The sequence below is a fragment of the Parus major genome, chromosome 18 (genome assembly GCF_001522545.3).
Source record: "Parus major isolate Abel chromosome 18, Parus_major1.1, whole genome shotgun sequence".
NCBI lineage: Eukaryota > Metazoa > Chordata > Aves > Passeriformes > Paridae > Parus > Parus major.
In genome coordinates, this window is record NC_031786.1 from 7195222 (window position 1) to 7216290 (window position 21069).

The 21069-nt window shown below is 45.3% G+C and overlaps 1 protein-coding gene across 1 annotated transcript in view; it reads right to left on the minus strand.

The window, feature by feature from the left end:
- The window catches only part of UBE2O (ubiquitin conjugating enzyme E2 O), a 61589-nt gene extending 40730 nt beyond the window's left edge, over nt 1-20859 (minus strand). Inside the window, exon 1 of the mRNA XM_015646009.3 lies at nt 20444-20859. Coding sequence (XP_015501495.1) covers nt 20444-20821 — 378 coding nt within the window. The 5' untranslated portion in view covers nt 20822-20859. The remainder of the gene's footprint in view (nt 1-20443) is intronic.
- Between the last annotated feature and the right edge of the window lie 210 nt (nt 20860-21069).

Genomic DNA, 21069 nt, shown 5'->3' on the forward strand with positions numbered 1-21069 from the left:
GCACAGCAAATGCTGTGTCATGCCACATTCCCAAGTCAATCCCAGGCAGTGAGCACATGAAGCTGCCCAGCCTCCCTTGTACCTTCTCCCAGTTTCATGCCTGCTCTGGAATCAGAGCATCCCCCTGGAGAAATATTCCTGGTTGATCTCACATGCAGAACACACTCCCCAAACACACTGCAGTGCCTTAGTGCTCTGTTACATGGGAGGAATGCTGCATGGACAGACAGGCTGCCTGCAGCCCAAGAAGAGGGAGGGCAGTGGATTCCAGAAGTGGATGAGAACCTGGCTAGCTTAGCTGAGAAATACAGGATGCTCAGGCTGGCCTTGGGGGCAGTTTCCACAGCTGGTGATTAAGAGCACTCTGGGGACACTCAAATTTAGCTGACAAGGAAACCCGTGGTACTGGCTCTTCGTGGGGACACAGCCAGGGCAGAGGTCTGGGGTCACCTCGCTGCCTCCTGGCACAGAGCAAAGGCAAACACTGCTTTAAGAGGTACAATGGCCAATGCTTGCTCCAAGGCAGATCTAGCATTCTGCAAAGGCTTCCTGTTAAATAACACGCCTTCTGAGCCAGCTGTATCCACAGTTAAGTCAGACATGGCTTAAAAAAATAATCAAAGCCTTTACATTCAGCTGAAGCAACCTCTGGAATGCTAGAGAATCCACCCAAAATTCAGTGGCAGTGTGGGTACCCCGTGCATGCATTTATTTCTGATAAACAGCAAAGCCACTCCCCCAGCTCACACTGCAGAAGAGTATGTGAATGCTACTGGGACAATGCAGCACAATTGCATCATTGCCTAAAAAACCTCAGCTGCATTTTCTATTCACTGAAAGAGTTTCAGTTATCCCCCACATACATAAATGCTGTATTGGCCATTACAAAAAGGAGGAACAGCCCCTACCGAATCCATACACCAAGCTACAGAAGCCCAGATATTTAATGACTGGATTTCTGCAACCCCTGCACTGTGACATCCCTTTCTGTGAGGGGTGGATCTACCACCTGCGGAATGGCTGGGGGAAGACTAAAACATCTCCCAGGCACAGCAAGTTTAATTCACTGCCTTCTGCTTCTACACTCTATAATACAAAAGCAACCAATCTTCAATTCCTTTCAATAAATCTAAGAAAAATCTCAGCAAGAACTGGTGACAGTTATGATGCAATAGAGACAGAAATATTAAAGCCCTGCAGAATCTGACTTAATACTCCTGGAGCAAAGCTTTGTTTCTCCCTCCTTGCACAGGTAAGTCTACTGGACTGGCTTTTTCTTCCTTCCCATCTCATGCAGAGCACAAAGCTTTCAACACCATTTTTAAAACTCATCCATGTCATCATACAACACTCCTGTATCATTTTGCCTTTGGGTATTTTCTTGGCTGACTTCTAAACCATTTACTATAAGCTCTCCAGATTCTGCCAGCAGCCTGAGACAACACAGCATTTGCCCAGCAGAACATCCAGCACCCACATGGAAACACTACTCTCCTCTCTACATTACTCTGCAGGTTCAGTTATTCAGCAGCATATTTGATGTGACAATAATTCAAGGTTATAGCTTGGGGAATCTTCTTTTCTCCCCATCTCTTCCTTGGGAACTAAGCAACCAAGCAGCACATCTAGAGATGGCTCACAGAACTCACTGAGCCCTGGTGTAAGTAAACACTTACAGCAATGACACAGGAACCACAGGAGCAATCAACCAGATGTTCCCTGGTTTTGTACAATGCACACACAGTTCAAAGGCAGATTACTAATTTCTCCTCTACACATCTTTTAAGGCAAAGTTCTTTCTATATCCATTGATCCTTGCCATTGGATTATATGCCTCTGGACATAACATGGTTTTCCTCTGGACAGCTACAAACTTCCTGCAGGAATACACCTTTATGCTCCTCTGCTCTGCACAGGCTCTACAGCCCAACAGCTATAGAGCAGTCACAAATTACTGGGAAAAAATGTCTCCCAGGATACTCAAATCCAGTTTTCAAGGAAGACTTATGTGTTTAGGAGACCCAGCATCTGAAGAGTCCCCAGGGGAGTAATATACTTCTAGACCAATCAGGAAGCTGTGAAATATTCCATTTTTAATAAGAGGAATGTTTCTGAGAGACCTGGAACTGCCCCTTCACTAAAAACATTTCTGAAAGGTCACCTCTTACAGGCAAGCAAGGCAAGATTGACTGCTAGCAGAACTCACTTCAGAGCTGACTATTTCCCTATAACTGTCAAAGACTAAAGCCACAGAATTTTCCAAACTGGGGTTTAAAACTGTTCTAAGGGATGCTTTGCTGCATCCTTCACCTTGCACACAGATTAGGAAGCTGCTCCTAGCAGGAAAACTTCCTTAGTGTCTTCTTGCCCCAATGTCATCAACATCACACAGTAACATCACCTGTAAGGTATTTCAATACAGAGCTGGTTAGAGAAGATGCTAAAATAGCATTGGGTGATGTCATGTTTGACTTGGAAACTGTCAAATGTTTCACATTTACTAAGTGTGTTTGTTCCCCTCCTGTCCTTCTCACCCCTCCTTCAGATGTGTCAGCTCAGCCTAAAGTCTGAGATGAGCCAAGGTCTTTCATCTAAAGCACCTTCACTGTGGACACTCAGTAACCTAACTGGATGTAAGCAGCTCTACTGAGATGCCCTTAGAGAAGGAAGTGCTCACTCCAGACAACACAAGCAAAAAGCAGTAAAAGCCAGTTTGCCCAAAGTCAGCAGTTCTGCCTCCAAATGGCCACAGGGCCAGGCAGTGAGTGGCTGTTTTTTCCCCTCTAAAAAAAAGCATCCAAAGCAGAAAGATACCAGGTCCTAGCACAGATGCAATACAGAGTCTTGCACTGTACCTGTGCTAACAGCAAGTATCTTAACCAAGAAGAAAAAATACTAAGGATAAATGATAAAGCTAATCCATTACAAAGCCACTGATCCCTATCCCTGCAGCAGCTTGACTCCCAGTGCATGCTTTGTACATCTGGATGCCTTTGCATCCACACATCAAACAATAAAAACAGTCTGGTGAACAACTAATCAATAGTTTCCTCTGAAAAATAAATTTTACCTTCTTAAGCCAAGTCTGTTATCCTTGACAGCAAGCCCCATATTTCCTGGAACTGTAATTCATTTGATGCCTACTTCGGAAAATTACCTTTTTTGAAGATATATTGCTATGCACATACACAATAGATAAGTGAGCATTTTGCTTTAACACCAGATTCTGTTATGTGCCATACATACATAACACGTTCTTTGCTTTAAGGACTTCAGCTGTAAGAGGGATTTCAGCTCATCACAACCCCAATGAAACACTGAGCCATAAACACAGGTAGAGCAGATTTGCAAACACCATAAAAATACCCTTGCAAGATGATTGAGAGGGCTCTGCTCCCCTGACAGCTGGAGCAGTGCTCTGTGTCTTCCTCTTCTGAAAAATTGAAGTTAACTGAACTCTGCCTTTACCCAGCACTGACAAAACACCACAGTGAGGACTGTTCTGAAAAGCCTTGAAACAGGGACAAAGCTGCAGGCCTGTGACTGAGGAAAGGAATGACTGGACAGCAGATTTCAGAGTTGCTGAGGAGTCACATGGCATGAACTGAACAGCATTAGCACAACCGTAAGCAGAACTGCTCCAAGGTGCTGAGTCCCAGCCATGTTCCAGGAAGGATCCATGGGTTGATAAGCCTTAGGCTGCATTATATGGCCTGTCATTCCTAATTAAACACACAAACTAAGTTCCTCCTTAAAACTGCCCCTGCTCATTAATTGCCACTGTACACTACTCAGATGTGGCAGGCTCCTGAGCAGGAGATGTAACCCCCAGCAGCAACTCCAACTGAGTCAACTCCCAGCAAGCAACTCCAGGCACTGCCAGGACACTCCTATGCTTACAACAGTGATTTTTACTTAACAAAGGTTGCTTAGCTTTGCAGGCATTTGCAGGGTACTGTGCCATCAGCCACTGAAATAAATGCAGCAGCACTGGGGTTGAATTTGGTACCTGTGAAAAACTAGGTGCACTGTTAAACTGGGGACAGTAATACACCAAGAAAATGGCACTTCTCCATGCAAAGGTGAACACTCTGCATATACTCAAGTATCTACTCATGTACTCCAGATACTGTCAAGATCAAAAAGTATGTTGAGCATACAGAAAAAGCCACAAAACTGACACTTTTGCTAGGAAATGAAATGACCCACAAAATCCAGAAAGCACCTGATGCAGTAGAATCTTTATTGAAAAGTCCTCAACCATGAACATCTGCATAACAACCATCAGCCTGAGGCTTGCTGCTGACAGGCATTCCTCATCTTCTCATCAGAATTTTTTGGGGGATACATCCCTTATCAGGTGTACATTAGGTGGTCTCCTGTATGTTACAACACACACCTTTGCAACAAAGTCAAGCAGTGACCACAGAGCACCTCCTTCTCCCCTAACAGCCAGTTTCCATCCTGCTTAATTCCTCCATTTGGACTCATTTCTCATTACCCCAGAGCTCCATGCCTGGCTCAGACTGCTATGGATGCACTGTTACTTTTATCCTATCAGATACCTCACTGCTCACCCTGGCCTTGGGCTCTGACACCAGAGAACTATGATTTGGACAGTGAAAACATGGCACACAGGAGGATGAACTGGTCAGAATACCAACACTAAAACCTTAAGGACTCTAAGTGCCATGTCATTCAGTAAGGCTGAAGCTGCTATTTAATTAGGCTTGCTTAATGAGTCATATTAAATAGCATATATATAAGAACAGGTTTGCTATTAGTGCAAGGACCTCACTGGAAATGCTGCCACTACAATGGTGCAGTTTTTCATTTTATATACTTAACCATGACCTACATTCCTTTGCTCAAAGGAGCCCCATCTCCAGAGGGAATGTGCCTCTTTAATCAGCTCCAGCATTTTTTCAGGGTTCAGCAGGGATGGATGGAGTGGCCTTATGTCTCTTCAGATAACACAGCTTACAGAAGCTTCACGAGACAGTGGTAAAAAAAGCCACCTCGTTCAAATAATGGCAGGCAGTACCTGCAACCTGATCTGATGGGCACCCTCTGCTCCAGAGAGCGCTGGGACTGATGAACACCAAAGCTTCCACATGCCCCAAGTGAGTCTGGCCAGCTGCTTTATCTTGTTGGACAAGGGCTTGCCTCCTAGAGAAGTCAAGATCAGATTTGAGGAGGAAGACAAATTCAGAATATGGCTTTGGGGCACTCAGCAATCTCAACTCTTGTCTCCACAGGAAAGGAGCCTGTGAGCTATTAGTGAAGACAACAAAGACAAGCAGACTCATGGGCTGCACTAAAATACCAAAAGAGCAGCAGCTCACATGTAAGGATTACAGCTAACCCTTGTGTCCCAGAAGTTCTGGGAAATTCAAACTGCTTTCCATTCCAGCCTCTAATAATGCAGAGCCAGCAAAAACCAACCCCACAAAACACACACACCCAACCCACCCAAAGAAAGTCCCTGAGAAACCAAAAATGAAACACAAAGTTCAAAAGAGAAGGAATTTGTGTAAAGCTGCTCTGGGGCAGCATATCCAGGGAGCCAGGCCCATCCCTCAGAGCTGCAGCCTGAGCTGCTCAGAGCTTCCCCTGGGCACACCAGGGACATGGACACAGTCTGTCAGCAGGGCATCAGGGACAGCAGCTCACAATGAGGTCATCAGAATGCAATAGGAACTGAGAAAAAGCAGAAAAAGCATTGACAGAAGAACACACCTCACTGCCACAGCCTTTGGAAAACACACATTTGAGCAGTGCATTTTCCCCACTGGAATTTGTTTCAGATATGTTTTTCAATCCCATATCAATTTCAGATATTCAAAAATCCAACAGTTTTAACAAGCTGAACCTCATGTTTTTTCTGCCCTCTCCATCACCAGCAGCAGTACAAGTCCCTGATTCCTCTAAAGGCTGCTTGCTCTGTGGATGCAGGATGCAGAACAGGATACGCCCAGTGCTGCAAAGCTCAACACCACTGACAGCAGTAAAAATAACTCCTGCTTTGGTACACACTAAGCAGTTAAGAGCAGGAGATGCACACAGAATGTGCATACAATAAACTGTCACAAAACAACAAGGATTATGGTGCACAGAAATAGGTCTCAGATTTTAACCGATATGAGATCAACAGGGCGGGGTAAGAAAATCACAGATGAAGAAAACCCCACGATGTTTCCTCTGGTTCGTATCACTCCAAACAGAAAAAACTAAGGAGAAAACAGGCTTAAAGTTCCCTGTAATTGGAAGGAAACAAGCACATCCTTTCCTTTTTCATGGTATAAACACCTTCCTTTTTTTGTGCACCTCTTCTGAGACACTGTCTGGGAAATGTCAGTGAAAAGAACTTTGCACTAGGGCAGTGGTCTGGCAGCCAGACCACATCCAAATCCAGGCTCCCTAAGACAGGACAGACCTGAGTCTCACTCTCCAGCAAGACCCAGCACCACAGACACCAGTTCTACGATATCCACCCCCCTCACTGCAGCACCAGCACTTCTCAGGTTCCTGGTGCTGTTCAGCATCACATCTACTCTAAAACTTCTCCATCACGCTTGCCAAACTTGGGGAAATGAAACAAAGCTCCCAAATCCAGCTGTGTGCCAGTAGGAACCCTCACTCTGTACAACTTACATCCTGCTTCAGCCCCAAGTTCAGAGCCCTTTACAGCTCTCAGTCAGACCACGCTGAGATAGATGTAAGACAAAAATAGGAGTTACTGAAAATCATTTATACAGAGGTGTGGTACACACTTGCCCATCAGTGCTTGAGTCTGCCACCACCATGCTCCAGATCCTTTTCAGGGTTACATAGTCACCACAATGCCATTACCCACAGGCTTCTGCACTAAAATCCTCCTTGACAGCCAAAAGCAGGGCAACACAGGGATAACTTCCATGGGCTTTGGGTTTCCAAAAGTTTTGGAAGTTTCTCCAGCCAGGTGCTCAGGAGCCTCAGTGTTAAAGCATTTAAGTGTCATGCACCTTTTGAACAGGAACAGCCCAAAGATCTGAAGTCTGCTTAAAATGAAAGCCTGCAATTCAGAAGTCCCAAATCTATTTCATCTAGCAAGAGATGTTTTTCATAAAGTAGCTTTTAGAAAAGGACATCAATGAAGTTTAAAAAGAAGCTGCTGCTCTCATCTCAAGACCAAGTGACAATTGGTAGATTTCATCTCAAAAACTGATTGTAATAATGGCAATTTGCAATTGAGTCCCATTTTTCTTCTACCACATGTACCCATCCCAGACCCTTCTACAAAGTTCAAGAAACACTCCAGAGCTGAATGGATAGATCAAGACAAACTAATTTTCCTCTTGCAGGAACTGTCAGTGTCAAAAGTATAGTCCCACAACAACACTGCAGAGACAGCATGTGACAGATAAATATTCCATTAGGAAAGTCACCATGGCTCACTCTTTCAGAGGACAATTATAAAAACAGAACTGTGAAGATACTTAACACTCCACCAAAAAGCAGACTGCCAGATGTTACTGACTGTCTGGGCACTCAAACAACACTTCTGTTCATAACAATGGGGACAAAATAACCCCTTGTGATATGCACAAAAGTAGGGAACTGAAAAAGTCTAGAGTTTCCTGAAAAAATATCCCTTATGGTGGCGGAATAGGGTGGGATAAAACCAAGACATACCTAACAGCATGACATTTTAACAACAGCTTTTGTGAATGGAGCACTGAGATGATTCAAGGAAGTATTAGGGTTTCAAAACACTTCAAGAGTAGCTCTGATCGATATCTATCTCACCATTACAACATCTCTTGGCAGAGACACACACGTTTCAATACATCCAACAAAGACAATGCCTCTCTCAGCTCTGACACACACTCAACACATCACTCAGATTTCACCCAAGTGACATTTCAGTAGCACCTGCCCCTAGTGAAAACAGCTATTTATAGCAAGGTGGGTGTTGAGAAGGGTGATTTCACCCATCACTTGAGGCCTGGGTGTAAATCACAGACTGTATGTTGTCATTTCTGATTAAAAGCTCTTCCTGGTCTCTAATGAAGATTTGCCACTTTGCTAAATCACACTGTAGCTGAACATGGCAGGTGCCTGGTTTTCCTGAAAGCAGGAGAAAAAGGCACTGTTTGGATGAGACTAAGCTGAAGTAGCAGCACTAGGTATGCACACAGCACATACTAACCTTCAATGTTCCTCCTGGAGCCTCATTCCATGAGAACAGAAGAAACATACTTTGTTCTATTCTTCTTTAGAACACAGATAATCCTGCTTCATTTTTATACACCCTAAAGCAATTGGGGTGGGGGGGAAGAGGAGAAATGCTCTTTTAGCTCAAATACCAGCATTGTTCACTAGCAGGAAAACCCAAAAGTTCAGCTCAACATCACTCCTCAGTTCAGATGAAACACTCCCAGGCTAGAGTGTTATAATTAATCTGTTAAGCATTTTGAGAATATCTAGGTATCTTTTCCTGATGAAACTGGAAAATTGAGAGGGCAAATGGATGCCCTGCCAGCCATCCAGTGCAGGGTAGGGACCACTCTCAGGAGCAATGAACATGCTATTGCCCTGAATAACTCAATTCCCAAAGAACAATGAAAATAGCAAAGATAAGAGATGTGAAGAGAAAGGGTCTTTGAGTCTCTCCAGGTGTGGTGAGAAAACTAAACCTAATCAAAGGTCATGAACACTTCAGGAGCTCTGAAGCAGCCAAATGGTATCAAAATCAAAGAAAGCTACAAAAAAACAACCTGCTACAACAATAAACTTTGGTGTACAGCAGCAGTACTTGATCCTCTTACAGCACAGCAGGAACCAGCTGAGCCAAGAGCCCAACTAGCAAATACTTGAGAACTGCAATTTGGTGTCTTTTCTACCATGCCTGGTTGAATACACAAGGTGGCCAATGATGCTCTGAATATAATTTTGCCTCTAATCCTCGATCTTTTGTTTTAAGACTTTATTCAAGCATTGCCAGCAGTGCAGATCAGAGGCAGGCAACCTGAACTGTGCTAAAGGTGGGCTAAGATAGCAGCACTAACAGGAACAACTGGCATTTCATAAAGACTCCTTAGGCTGCTTTCCAGGACAAGTATCATGGACTTTTTAGCTTTTGGGGTGCTTAGTTTGCTGCCAGCACCAAGAAGCAGAAAGGAGACACACAGCAGAGTTCTAAGATTGCTCATAAAGGCTTTTATAGAATGGCTTGCTAGTCCCAACAGCAGCAAGCAGCCACAAAGATGCCAGTTCTGGAAAGGAACTCTCCACCCTGAGTTTGTTGCCCTCTCAGCAGTACAAGAGCACAACACTCATTCAGACATAGGTACAGGAGTACAGAGATGGGAAACTGCCCTACAAACACCACCTTCAAAGATGATTTTTCAGTCCCTTCATTTCTCATCACAGCTCTCCAGAGAGCAAGCACTCATCACTCCCAGATTAGAAGAGATTATCACAAGAGAAAGTTACGGATCTTGTCAGTCACCAGGACAGTAAAGTGCACTCTGTAGTTACAATCACAGCTAGGGTGGGTGCTGAGACCTCTCTATCCAACTGACCATGGTCAAAGTCAAACACTGCTTGTCAAATCCAACAGGCTGGGTGGGTTTCCAGCACTGCCAGTTTCCAATCTGTCAAAATCACTGAAGGGAAAAAAAATGCTTTTGCAGCTCCCTGTTTGCAGCACTGACTTTAGAGCGAGCATGGCAGCTTTGGGAGCTCTCAGATAAGAGCATTTCCTCCAGAGCTGCCCTGCACAGCTGTATGTATGCTAATCACAGACTGCTGGAGCTCAAGAGAAATCAACTGTGTGGGGCACTAACAAAAGAAACCAAAGCAGGCCTGTGAGGGAGACCTGAGGTGTGAATACACATGGTGTGTTTGCACCCAGTGCCAATTAAGCAGCAGAGTAGAAGGAATTAGTGCAACACACACACTCAGGCTGCATTCACTACACTAAAATAAGAGGAAATTCGAATCACAATTATTTTAAGGATTTTGTACAAGCAGATAAGATTTCAAATGGTAACCAATATCTATGGATGGCAATTTAACTAAATTATGTTACTGAGAATAGAAGAAAGAACAAAGACAGCACAATTAAGAGGAAGCCAGGAATTCAGCCTGGATTGCTTCCAAAGTTCAAAGTGTCAACACTGAAAAAAAACAGAAAGACTCTTCTAACTGAAGAGTTTACACATTCACTGAAGTGACCAGAGCAATTACCATATTGGTGATATTTTTTTCCATAATTTAAGTTTTCTCTATGCTCCACAACAGAACAAGAAACACAAGAGTAGATCTCATTGTACTCCTGTAAAATACAAAGAGTGCTTGATGTGGAAATTGTTTTCATCTAACACTTGGGCTCAGAAAAGAAGCATTCAACAAGGCACTTGAGGTTGATCACCAGAGCCAACTTGGGTGAAGAAAGCAGGGTGTAAGCTGGAGCAAGTGTGGACAAGGGCTGCAGGAACAGCAGGGAAAGAGCCTCTCCAGGAAGGAAGTTAGTGATATACAGTCTGAGGGTGAAAAGGGAGAAAATAATTGTGCTTCAGCACAATAATAACACATTTTTAAAGACAAGCAGCTATTTAGGAGTTAGATTTGCTTTTTACTAGAGGAGATGGGTGTAAGCTGTTTGCATGTTTATGCTAGAAATTACAACTTTTCTCATCCAGACTGGGACAGGTTCCTGATTCAAGGAATCAAAGCAAAGAGTTGACTCTCTAATGGAATTTCTGAGAGACAGAGCAGGCTGCTTCTGCAGTGATGCCCTCAGCAGCACCAGCCTCGAGTGCTCACAGGGAGTTCCTGCCCCACACATTTTGTTGCAATAAAGTCACCCTGCATTATACTTTACCATTACAGGGCAGATTTCATTTGTGAACCAAACGACATTTTTCTCCATCATGTACCAGCACAATCCCCACCACCACACAAAACTAAACAGAGGAAGTTTCTGGCCCCAGAGTCAAAAGCACCAAAAAGCCAAATCAGCTATGTAGGTCAGATGTTGTGGGTGAAAAACTAGTTACTGAGTCAATGATACACCCTGGACCTGCTTGTCCAATTCTAACACAAAGTGAGATCCCACAACATTGACATTAGGATGATAAAAGTATCAGTTAATGAATTAAGAAAACCATCATTAAGTTTCTTCCTAAACTAAGCAGCCAGGAATGCTGGTGCTTCCTGCACAGTGTCGCCTTCCCTGCTGTAGCATTCCACAGGATGCTCTCTTCCTTCTTGTATTTCAGGAATGTACAGAGATGCACAGTCGAGGAAGTTCTGTGATTATGTACTACTACACCTAGGATGAGCTTCCTAAGCTCTTTGGAATACACTTAAACGTTGGCCAGACCACCCCTTACAGGAAGCAAATGAATCATCCACATCTGCACACTTTAAGAAACAAAAAAAACACAAAAGCAAGTTTTAAAGGATGGAGATTCCACCCTCTTCCCTGCTCCCACTTTCTGCTTTGAACTGAACCCATGGACAGCTCACTAAGACAAGTGAGAAGTGTGTACCACAGCATGGGAAATCAGAATAACTTCAACAACCTGCAGCACAAGGACAGAGAAAAGACTTCTGACAGAAGTTGCATGTGCTATGGACAAAACAAATCTGAAGAGGCGGTTCATGATGTATCATTTCCAGCCAGTTATCCAACTGTGTAGTAACACTAAATTTAGCAAATGTGGCTATTTTGTCTCAAGACTAATGTTGTTTCAAGGAACTTGGACTCAGAGGCTAGAACTGAAGCCTAAATATTACTTGCAACAGTCAGAAGATTTATTCACTTGGATTAGATACATAACTCACCTTCCAAGAAGGAAAAAACCCTCGACTTTCATCTTCAAAAGCAGACAGAAGGGCAAAGCCAAACGACAAGTAGGGCCCTGCTGGAAATCCCATCAACTCTCAACAAAAATATTAAGCAGTGCTCTCTGCACACTCACTCCAAACACTGAAAAGCAAAGATGTGAGTGAGGGCAGAGAGAAGAGGCAGCACTGGACACTTGGGATGGGCAGCAGCCCCCTCACACTGCTGGTACCTCCGAATCCTCTCCAGCAGCAGGTAAAGCAGAATAGTCATTTTAGTGCCATGTGGGTAAAGGAAAATACAAAGGTTCCTTGGTGATCAGTATTGCTCAAGCTGCAATTCTTTCAGGATGGCTGCTGCCAACAATTTCACTGAGGACTGAGGACCAGTTCTCTAAAAACAGATCTTGAGCCAAGAAGTCTGAAACAACCACTTGATTCTAGAAATACTACTATGAACTAACTCAAGAGTTAATCTCAGCTTCTCTTCACTGACTACACTTCTCACTTGAAAAAACCCCAGCTCACTAGACTTACACCTAAACTAACTTTTAAAACACCGGGTTACTCAGTTTAGCTCCTCACATAAGTGAAACCAAACCAAACTTAAGTTAATGCCAAGTAATGAGTTCCCAAGCATCCCATTTCACACATGTGTCAAATAACCAATGTATTGTGGCTCTGCCTGAGATTAATTTTCCCAGACAAATCTCTAGCTGTAACTGCACTGAGGAATGTCAAAAAGTTTTTTCAGAGCAAGCTCATGCTCTTGAGCTCTGGAAATGATCAAATAGAGAAAGCACTGAGCACACACCAGGAAAACATCACCTGGCAGAACTAATGCTGGCTGTCCTACCCAGATTCACCTGAGGGAAGTTTTTGTCACCTTTCCAACCCCCACTGCCACATCAGAGCCCAGAAAATGCTTTGAAGATGAAAAGTGCTACTTATTTGCTAAGTATCCTTTATCAGCAGAAAAGCAGCACCATTTCTTACACCCAAATGATTCATACGCAAAGTTCTTTTATTCTCAAAGAAGTTACATCTTTTCAAAAGTAGGTAAAAAATAAATCAGTCATGATGGAACTAATTCCAGCTCACCGTATTAGTGTATTTTACTAAGCAGAAGATTCATCATCCACTGACAAATGACAACTGTACCCAGTCACTTCCACAGGAATAAGGTACCAGAACTTCCAGCTCCGGGCTAAGAAAAATAGTTAAAAGCCTTAAGCTCCTCATCTTTTCAGCTGGTGATTAAGTAGCCCTCTTCACTTGTCTGTCTCCAAACCCCTCTCTCACAAGCAGAAAAGCTGAAGGTTTTACAGGCAGCAGTAAGAGCAAACCACTGAGACTGTGTCTGATGTGTGCTGAATACAGAACCACACGGTACCACTGCTGTCGTTTTACTGTACAAAACCAATCCTGCTTAATGGACCAAGGGTATGGCTGTACAGTTTCTCTTCAACTCAAGAGGCTGTAACCAGAGGCTGTGAAGTGATAGCACTGCAAATGTGAGCTGAGCATGGTTTCCTTGTTCCTAATGACTCCTGTGAATTTAATTTTTCCTGGCCTGGAAGCTACAGTGAGACACCAAGTGCTCCTGTCCTCTCTTGGCCTGCTCTGCTGCAAGTCCTTGGTGTCACCTCCTGCCAACAGCCTTCACACTGCCCATTCTTTCACACAGAGAGCAGCAGCATCAGCTGTTGAGGAAAGAAACAGAGGTCATGATTTTAAAGACAATGGCAAAAGCATGGAAAAAACCCCAGCTTTGCAATCCCAAAGAAGCCTACCTACCTAGAGCATCCAACATACATAATCAGGGAGCTGGTTGTTCAAACCCTTTGAAAAACTGGATGGATTATTTATGGTGTAGCTTGATGTGTCCCACTTTCAAGATCTCAACATATGTGCACAAAAAGCATTTTGCATCTTGGTTTCCACCTTGTATATCCAAGCAACCTCATACCATGCCAGCAGCCAACACAGCAAGCAAATCCAACACCCAACCAAAACTACAGAGGCTCACTGAGATACTGGTCTAAGACACCACTTCTGCACAATAACTATTCATTTGTTAAATTTTAGACCAGCAGGTCCACAGGTACATGGTGCATGCTCTTATCTCACAGTATAGAAGCATCAATGCTGTTTAGCTTAACTCTTCCCAGTAACCTGAAATGCAGCTCCCTGCGGTCAGAGTTTCTCTGGTACAGCCTGCACCTGACTAATGGAGAAGGTTGAATAAAAGTGATGCCATTTCTTTAAAAAGCAATCCAAAAGATGTACAGAGGTACAGATTTCTTAGTCTTCAAATCTGCCCACTTGCAAACCATGGTTTTGGCCTTGATCTACAGGTCATTCTGTGAGAGGAAGAAATTCTATCTACAGGTACTTATTGGATCTATCTCTCCATTAAGTTGCTTAACCTTACTATAATTAAAGGCAGGAAACAAAGATAACATCACCTGTACTTCCCTTTACCTCTCCTGCATACACACATATCCAACATATTTATCAAATCCACATCCAGCACCGCCGTATTTGTTTCCATCTACACCACACGCTGAAGATTTGAGCCCAGTAAATTTTCACATTTTCCTCTTGTGTCTCTTCCATGGCCTAGTCCAGGTGCTCCCAAACACAGGGCAGAAAGCACAGCAGACACATAACTCCATCCCTTTCTTTTGGTCAGACAAGGGAGGTAACAGTAACCCTGAAATGCACAGGACAGATGTTTTCTGTCCAGAAATGCATCTGAGTCTCTAAGTCACCAACCCAACCTAGCTGGGCTGTGTGTGCTCCGTAGCACCACAGGCACAGGATCTTCTGAAATTCAGTCAGCACAGACCAGAAACAGCATTAAAGCTAAAAAAAACCTGTCAACTTGAAACTTGGGCACATCTGAAAGTGCTGCAGCTGTTACAGTAATCAGCAATCCCTATCATCTTTACTGTCAAAATCGCATGCTGTTCAAAATATTTGATGTTTTTAATCACCCCTAACAATCATTACTTCTCAAAGTTTCCTGCTCCCTTCACAGAAACATTTAACATTCAGAACGAAAAAACCCTATCCCAGTCCCTGGACGTTGCCATTAAGAGAAAAATCACTTTTGTTTAACTTCACAAATTCAAATTAGCAGAATATTTTTGATTCAGACATAAATGTGCACATTCCTATTTAGCAGCCTAAAAACAAATGGAAGAAAGCCCAAACATTACCATGGAGTCTCCCTCCAGGCTTTTTTTCTCTCTAGAAATTAGCATCCTTATACCTTGCCACAGGTCTAAAGGTCTTAGGAATGGGACACACCAGGTACACAAGGTACCTTGAGCCAAATCACAGGTCAAGTACTCTGGAGAACTACATAAAAAGCAGAAGCCAAGCCATCATCTCACATCTCTCAGTTCCAGGAAAGCCAGGACTGCCAACCTCAAAAGCAAGCACAAGGATTTCAGTTCAAATTATCAGGTACATAGGGTGACCTAAACACAGGTCCCTTTGGGCAAAGACTCTGCACATGGTGGGAGGTAACAGCAGAATGGAAAAAATGAGGCAGGGTTTTCCTAAGTAGCAGTTAGGAAGGTGTCATCACCTTCTGAGCCTTTGAAATCCCCCAAGCAATTAAACAGTCAAAGGAGAAGTGGCTTTCAGTTTTCTAAACACCAATTATTTCCCACACCAACACAGATGTTGAACATTAAAAATAATGTCTTTCCCCTGAAGAGAGGAGAGGAACAGCGGACAGCTACCACAGGCAAGCAAGACCTTGTCCCAAAAACCATCTGTCAAAGCTACTGCTATTTAACTTCAATAAAGAATCTTCAGCCAAAAAAAGAAAATTAATAAAAGTACTTGAAGTCCCTTTTTTGCCAAAGTCTGAACTGGAGCTGCATTGCATCAGCAAATAAACTCACATGAGAAAGCTGCAGCAAAATGTCTCATCCACACAGGTATTTCAGAGCCTGTCACTGGCATTGATTGATTCCCTCTAAAGCTTTTAGTGCACATTAGTTTGTTTACTAGTCCTAAAAGCATTACTAATTTAGTCTGGGTTTTTTTTAAGCTATAGCAGCACACTGAAAGGGAGCACACCTTGGAAGAGAGCACATCACAAACACTGCTTGCTCGAGGACAAGCTTCGTCCATTTTAAAAATAACACTCCTGTCTACATTTAGAATAATTATAATAAATGGCTTAGCCCAGATGGCCACTTTCAACTCCTAAATTACCAATTCACTCTGCACACAGTACACAAAGCAGTAACAATGTACAATATTTAGTACTCCTGAGACTTCCACACTGTGAATTGTGCCGGATTCCACTTTTGCAGTAAAATATTAATGATGATCCCCAAGTCTCTATCAGAAGAGCCAAACAAATCAAAGTAAAACAGGGAATTGACCCAAGGGTACCTAACCTTGCAATGGATACTTACAGGATGGAAAGGTCGCACATTAATTGGTTCTGTATTATGCAGAACTGCAAAAATTCCAGTAAGCCTTTTCTCTTCTGTCTCTAACAGCTACAAACATCAGGTGGTTTCAGAGAACCCCCTGGGAGACTAACTGAAATGTCAGATGCAAGAAGAGGGTTAGGTACAGCTTCCTCATGCAGTAAAACCCACTATTAATAGTTTATGGGTATGGAATTTGTGTGCTGCAACAGAACCAGAGTTTGGCACTGTGGCCAGCATTTCCTCACGGCCCAGAAAAGGATCCTGCTATCCCTCTTCACCTGCCCAATGTACCCACACTGCATCACTGCACTTCCACATGGCCAACACTTTGCCAGGTTTGAAGATGGAAGATTTTTAAGGCTGTTTTCCTGCCTCAGTTGTAAATAAGTTGCAGAGTCACCAACTAGGATTAACATCTGAAGGGCACATGCTTGTGGGCTGGGATCCCAGCAGTGAGGGCTCAGAATGGCCATGAACGGACACAGGGAGAACACAGACTTTGAGGATCTTCAAAAACTTCTCCTGTGACCTTGTATGAGATCCATGACCCAATATCTGGAGGTCAGGAAATTACAGGAGCAAAGGGTGGAAAAGAACAGGTCTGTGTGGGATGAAGCAGAGCTGAATTCATGGAGAGCCTTTTGGAGATAGCATCAGGTAATTTTCAGGTGATGAGTTTATCAGCCACCAGCTTATGTCTGAGGAGTCCTGATAGTCTGAATCCGTTTCCAAAGTAGAGCTGAATGAGGTAAGAGAGTAATTCAAACTAAATTGTATTCTAGACTTTACAAAAAAGTCTGATAAGAACTTTTTTAAAATTGCACCTGGACTCTTAGGGCAAACCTGAGGTGCTGCAATGGTCCCTACATCAGCCAGCACTGCCTGTGTATCACAGCATCACACCAAGCCCTCACTCCCAGAGGCAGGCACAGGGAACTCGGGAGGCCTGGCTGGCTGAAGGCCTTCAGATAAGGTGCTGAAACACAACACCTGCACTTTCCATTTCCCCCAGCTGCACAAGAAGCCTATCTGCCTTGCCCAGGCTTTGTGAAAATTAAAGGTGGCAGAGAGCTCTGAGGCTTTCAGGGGAGAAGCAGGAGGAAGGGCAACAGCATTTTAAAGTCCCCAGAGCCTCACTAATACCTAGTATGTTTAAGCATTTCCATAAAGTTCCCAAAGGCAGCTCAAGTGTGCAGTAGGAATGCTGAGCTACAGCAGAGAGATCCTGAAATTACAATTCAGATGGGACCCAAGTACTCCTGATAATTTGCTGGAAAAAGCATCAAGTGTTCACAGCAGTTCATAGTACTTCCAAATCTGCCTTCCAAATTACATCCAGAGATGCAGCTTTATCCAGCCAGAGAAACTGCTCTGCAGATTTGCTGGGTCAGGCAAGTCATGGATGGCAAATATATTTGGAATGGGAAGCTTTCTCCTTCCAGATCTGCTTAGGTTTTACAGTACTCAGCAACAGTGATTTCCCAGTGTCTTAAATGGGTGATATGACCATGGACAGCAGGAAAGGAGCACTTGAAGCCGGAGAGAAAGAAATCCTGGCTCTTCTTTATTCACATCATTGTTATGCTGCTAATGACTATCAACAGGGGAACCAAAGGCAGGAACTGTGCACACATATACAATTCTTGGATGAGCTGGTCAGGTTTTGCACCAACTGCTAAGCTCTATCTCAAGAGAAAGTTTCTATTCCTGATTAACATCAGTAATTGTGTGCCTGGGTTTAAGTGGCATTCTGCCTACCATTCCCAACAGCAAAGAGCAACAGCAAGCGTTGAACTTCCAGAACCAACTGCAAAAATGACTGGACAACCTACATAGAAAAAACCCAAACTGTCCAAGAAAAGACAGGAAAGCTTGAGGATATAATTGGGTACAGAAAGTTGATTTTGACCTTTGCACTGGAAGCCAAAGGTGCTGTTTCACTGGACCCAAAATTTCCAACAACTTTATTTGTCCCTCGATTACCACACTAGCTCTATACAACACACACACCAGGATTCCCAGATCCTGAAGCACTTGACAAACAGGAGATAGAGAGGCAGCCAGCTTTCTGTGTAAAATCAGGATCTGATACACTAAATAGACAAAAGCCCTGGACCCAAGAGCACCTTTACCTTCTTCCCATTTCAGATTTAAGGAAAATAAAAGAGTGCAACGAGCATCCTCTGGAGTCCATGGCTTAGCTGCCACCAGGACAGGTTAATGTTTTAAGGATGTCAAATAAAACTCTCACAAGCAAAAGATGCTAGAGAGTCAGGCATGGCCAAAAGATGTACCTGGTAACAGCACCAAAAAGCCAACAAACCTCAGACCCAGGGTAACCATATATAATGCCTATGGTTTGTACCCCTCCCAGCATGACAATGACAAGCATGTCAGGCTTACCTGGCTGGTTCTCACATACCCAAAAGGGGAACCCAAAAGGAGCTGGGTCAGCAGACAGCTAAAAAACCCAATTATAGCCACAAAACCATGATCAGTCCTACTGCATGCTTCCAGTGGCATCAGGTTTGTTTTCAGCAATCCCAAACTGCAGTGCAGACTGTACACAATGCTTCTCAATTTGGTTAGTGGGCAGCTTTCCAATTAAAAAAAAAAATCAATAGAAGTACACCTAAATTTCTCAAGCACTCAGGAAACTTCTCCCCAGGGTCCATTACCCGCATGGTAAAGGCACCTACACCAAGGCAGCAGCACTAAAAGGGAAGACAGACTGTTTATTTACATAACTGTCTTTGATTTCTGATCCTCCTCATGCTTTTTCTAACACTGCAATGGGTGCAGTTACCAAGTGACTGAAGTCAGAGCTAACACTTCTGGATTTGGGAACCCAGCAGCACCAACTAAATCTGTGTTTACTCACCTAAATGGAGGTGGCTTTGTTTAGATGCTGAAAACCAAACTCAACTTGGGACAAATTTTTGCTGCAACAACACACAAAGATTTTACTGGAAGGCTGCAGTGATTGAATTATGGAGTGTTTTTTTTTAGAGAAGAGAGGCTTTTTCTTTTTAAGGTAGCAATACATCATGTAGCAGTATCTTTTCAGAATACCTGTTTTCATTTTCCTTATCTCCATGCAGTCACGTGTCTAATGACACTACCACCTAAATTTAGCTCATTCTGTAGCACTGGCAATCCTAGCGATGCCTTTAGGACTGCAACACACCTTTCTTCCTCTGTCTCCCCTCCCTCCTGCGGCGTGTGGGGCCGTTTCTGAAACAGCAAAGCAGACGGTTCTCCAGAAGCCTCCTGCTTCGCACTGCCAGCCCAGAGGAGCAGGGGGACCCTGCAGGGACAGTGCAGGCACCCGTTCTGTTCAGTGCAACGCCCATCCCTGGCAGCCCCTTTGTGCTCGATTACAGTGCCCCCCTCGCCCGCTTTTGTCTCTGAACTGTCAGTCAGCCTGGGTTAAAACCCCAGCCAGCCCAACTTTGGGAAATGGGAATATTCCAACGCAGACTTACACCTTGTGGCTCGTCAGATATAATTAAGATGCCACAGATTTACGTGTGCCTCATTAGCAAGGGGTAAATGCTCACGTAAACAAGGGCAGATCCAAACCGTGTTTGCTTCCTGCTGAAATCTTTATCCAGGGGTGTTTTCCCTGCTCGAATGCTGACTCCCCCAGAACAGGCGATGACGACACTGTGCAATAAAGGCTGAGGCACTGGCCTACAACTCCAGCAAGTAAGAGATGTCTGGAAGTTCGCTCAAATCACCTTCACAGGCACGCTTCTCCTTATGCCAGCAAGTCCCACTGCCTCAGCAGAGCAGCCGTGCTCTGCCCTCAGCGCAAGGCAGCAGCAGCATCCATGCTGGGCTGCCCGAGGGAGCGTGATGAAGGGAGAGAATGCGATTTCACACTCTCCAGAACACCGTCCCCCTTCCCCGCTCCGGCCGCTCGCTGCACGGGCGGGCAAGGACGGGCGTCACGGGGAAAACGGGGCAGCAACCTCCTCCTGCTCGGGAGCTTCCAGCGCAGCCCACCCCGCAGCCCCGCAGGCCGTGCAGGCCCTGCCCCGGGAGGCCTCCAAGGCGGCGCCCCGGTCTCGCAACCGGCGCCAGCCCCCCCGGGGAGGGACCCGGACCCGTGCAGGCCGCGGGCCGCCCCCCGCCCCGGTTACCTTGGTCTCCTTGACGTGCTGCTTGATGCCCTCCGGGTACCACTGCACCCGCACGTAGCCCCGCCGCAGCGGGCTGGCGCGGCCCTCCTCCCCGCCGCCGGCGCCAGGGCCTCCCGACTCAGAGCCGCCCGAGCTGGCGGCGCCGCCGGCCGCGGTCCCGCGCCCGCCCTCCTCAGAGTCCTCCTCCGAGTCCTCGCCGTGGATGAGGCGCACCAGGCCGAAGCGCACGGAGCCGCGGTAGCGGCCCGACACCAGGTCGTGGGAGAAGAGGAGGCGCTGGGAGCCGCCCGGCGGGGCGGAGAGGGGCAGCGCGGAGGGGGGAGCCGGGGGTGCCGGTGCCGGCGGTGCCGGTGCCCCCTCCTCGGGCTGTTCCGCCATGGCGCCGGTGAGCGGGAGCGCGCGGCCGGCAGGAGGGGGAGGGCAGGGGAGGGGCAGCAAGTAACGGCCCAGGGGCGGGGCAGGGGTGACCACGCCCATTGTGGGCGGGGCCGGGAGCGGCGGGGGCTGCGCTGCGTCCCCGGCCCCGGGACGGGGGGGCTGCACCGCCTGCTGCTCCCCGGGAATGGAGGGCACCATCGCCCCCAGGGATGGGGGGCTGCACCGCCTGCTGCTCCCCGGGAATGGAG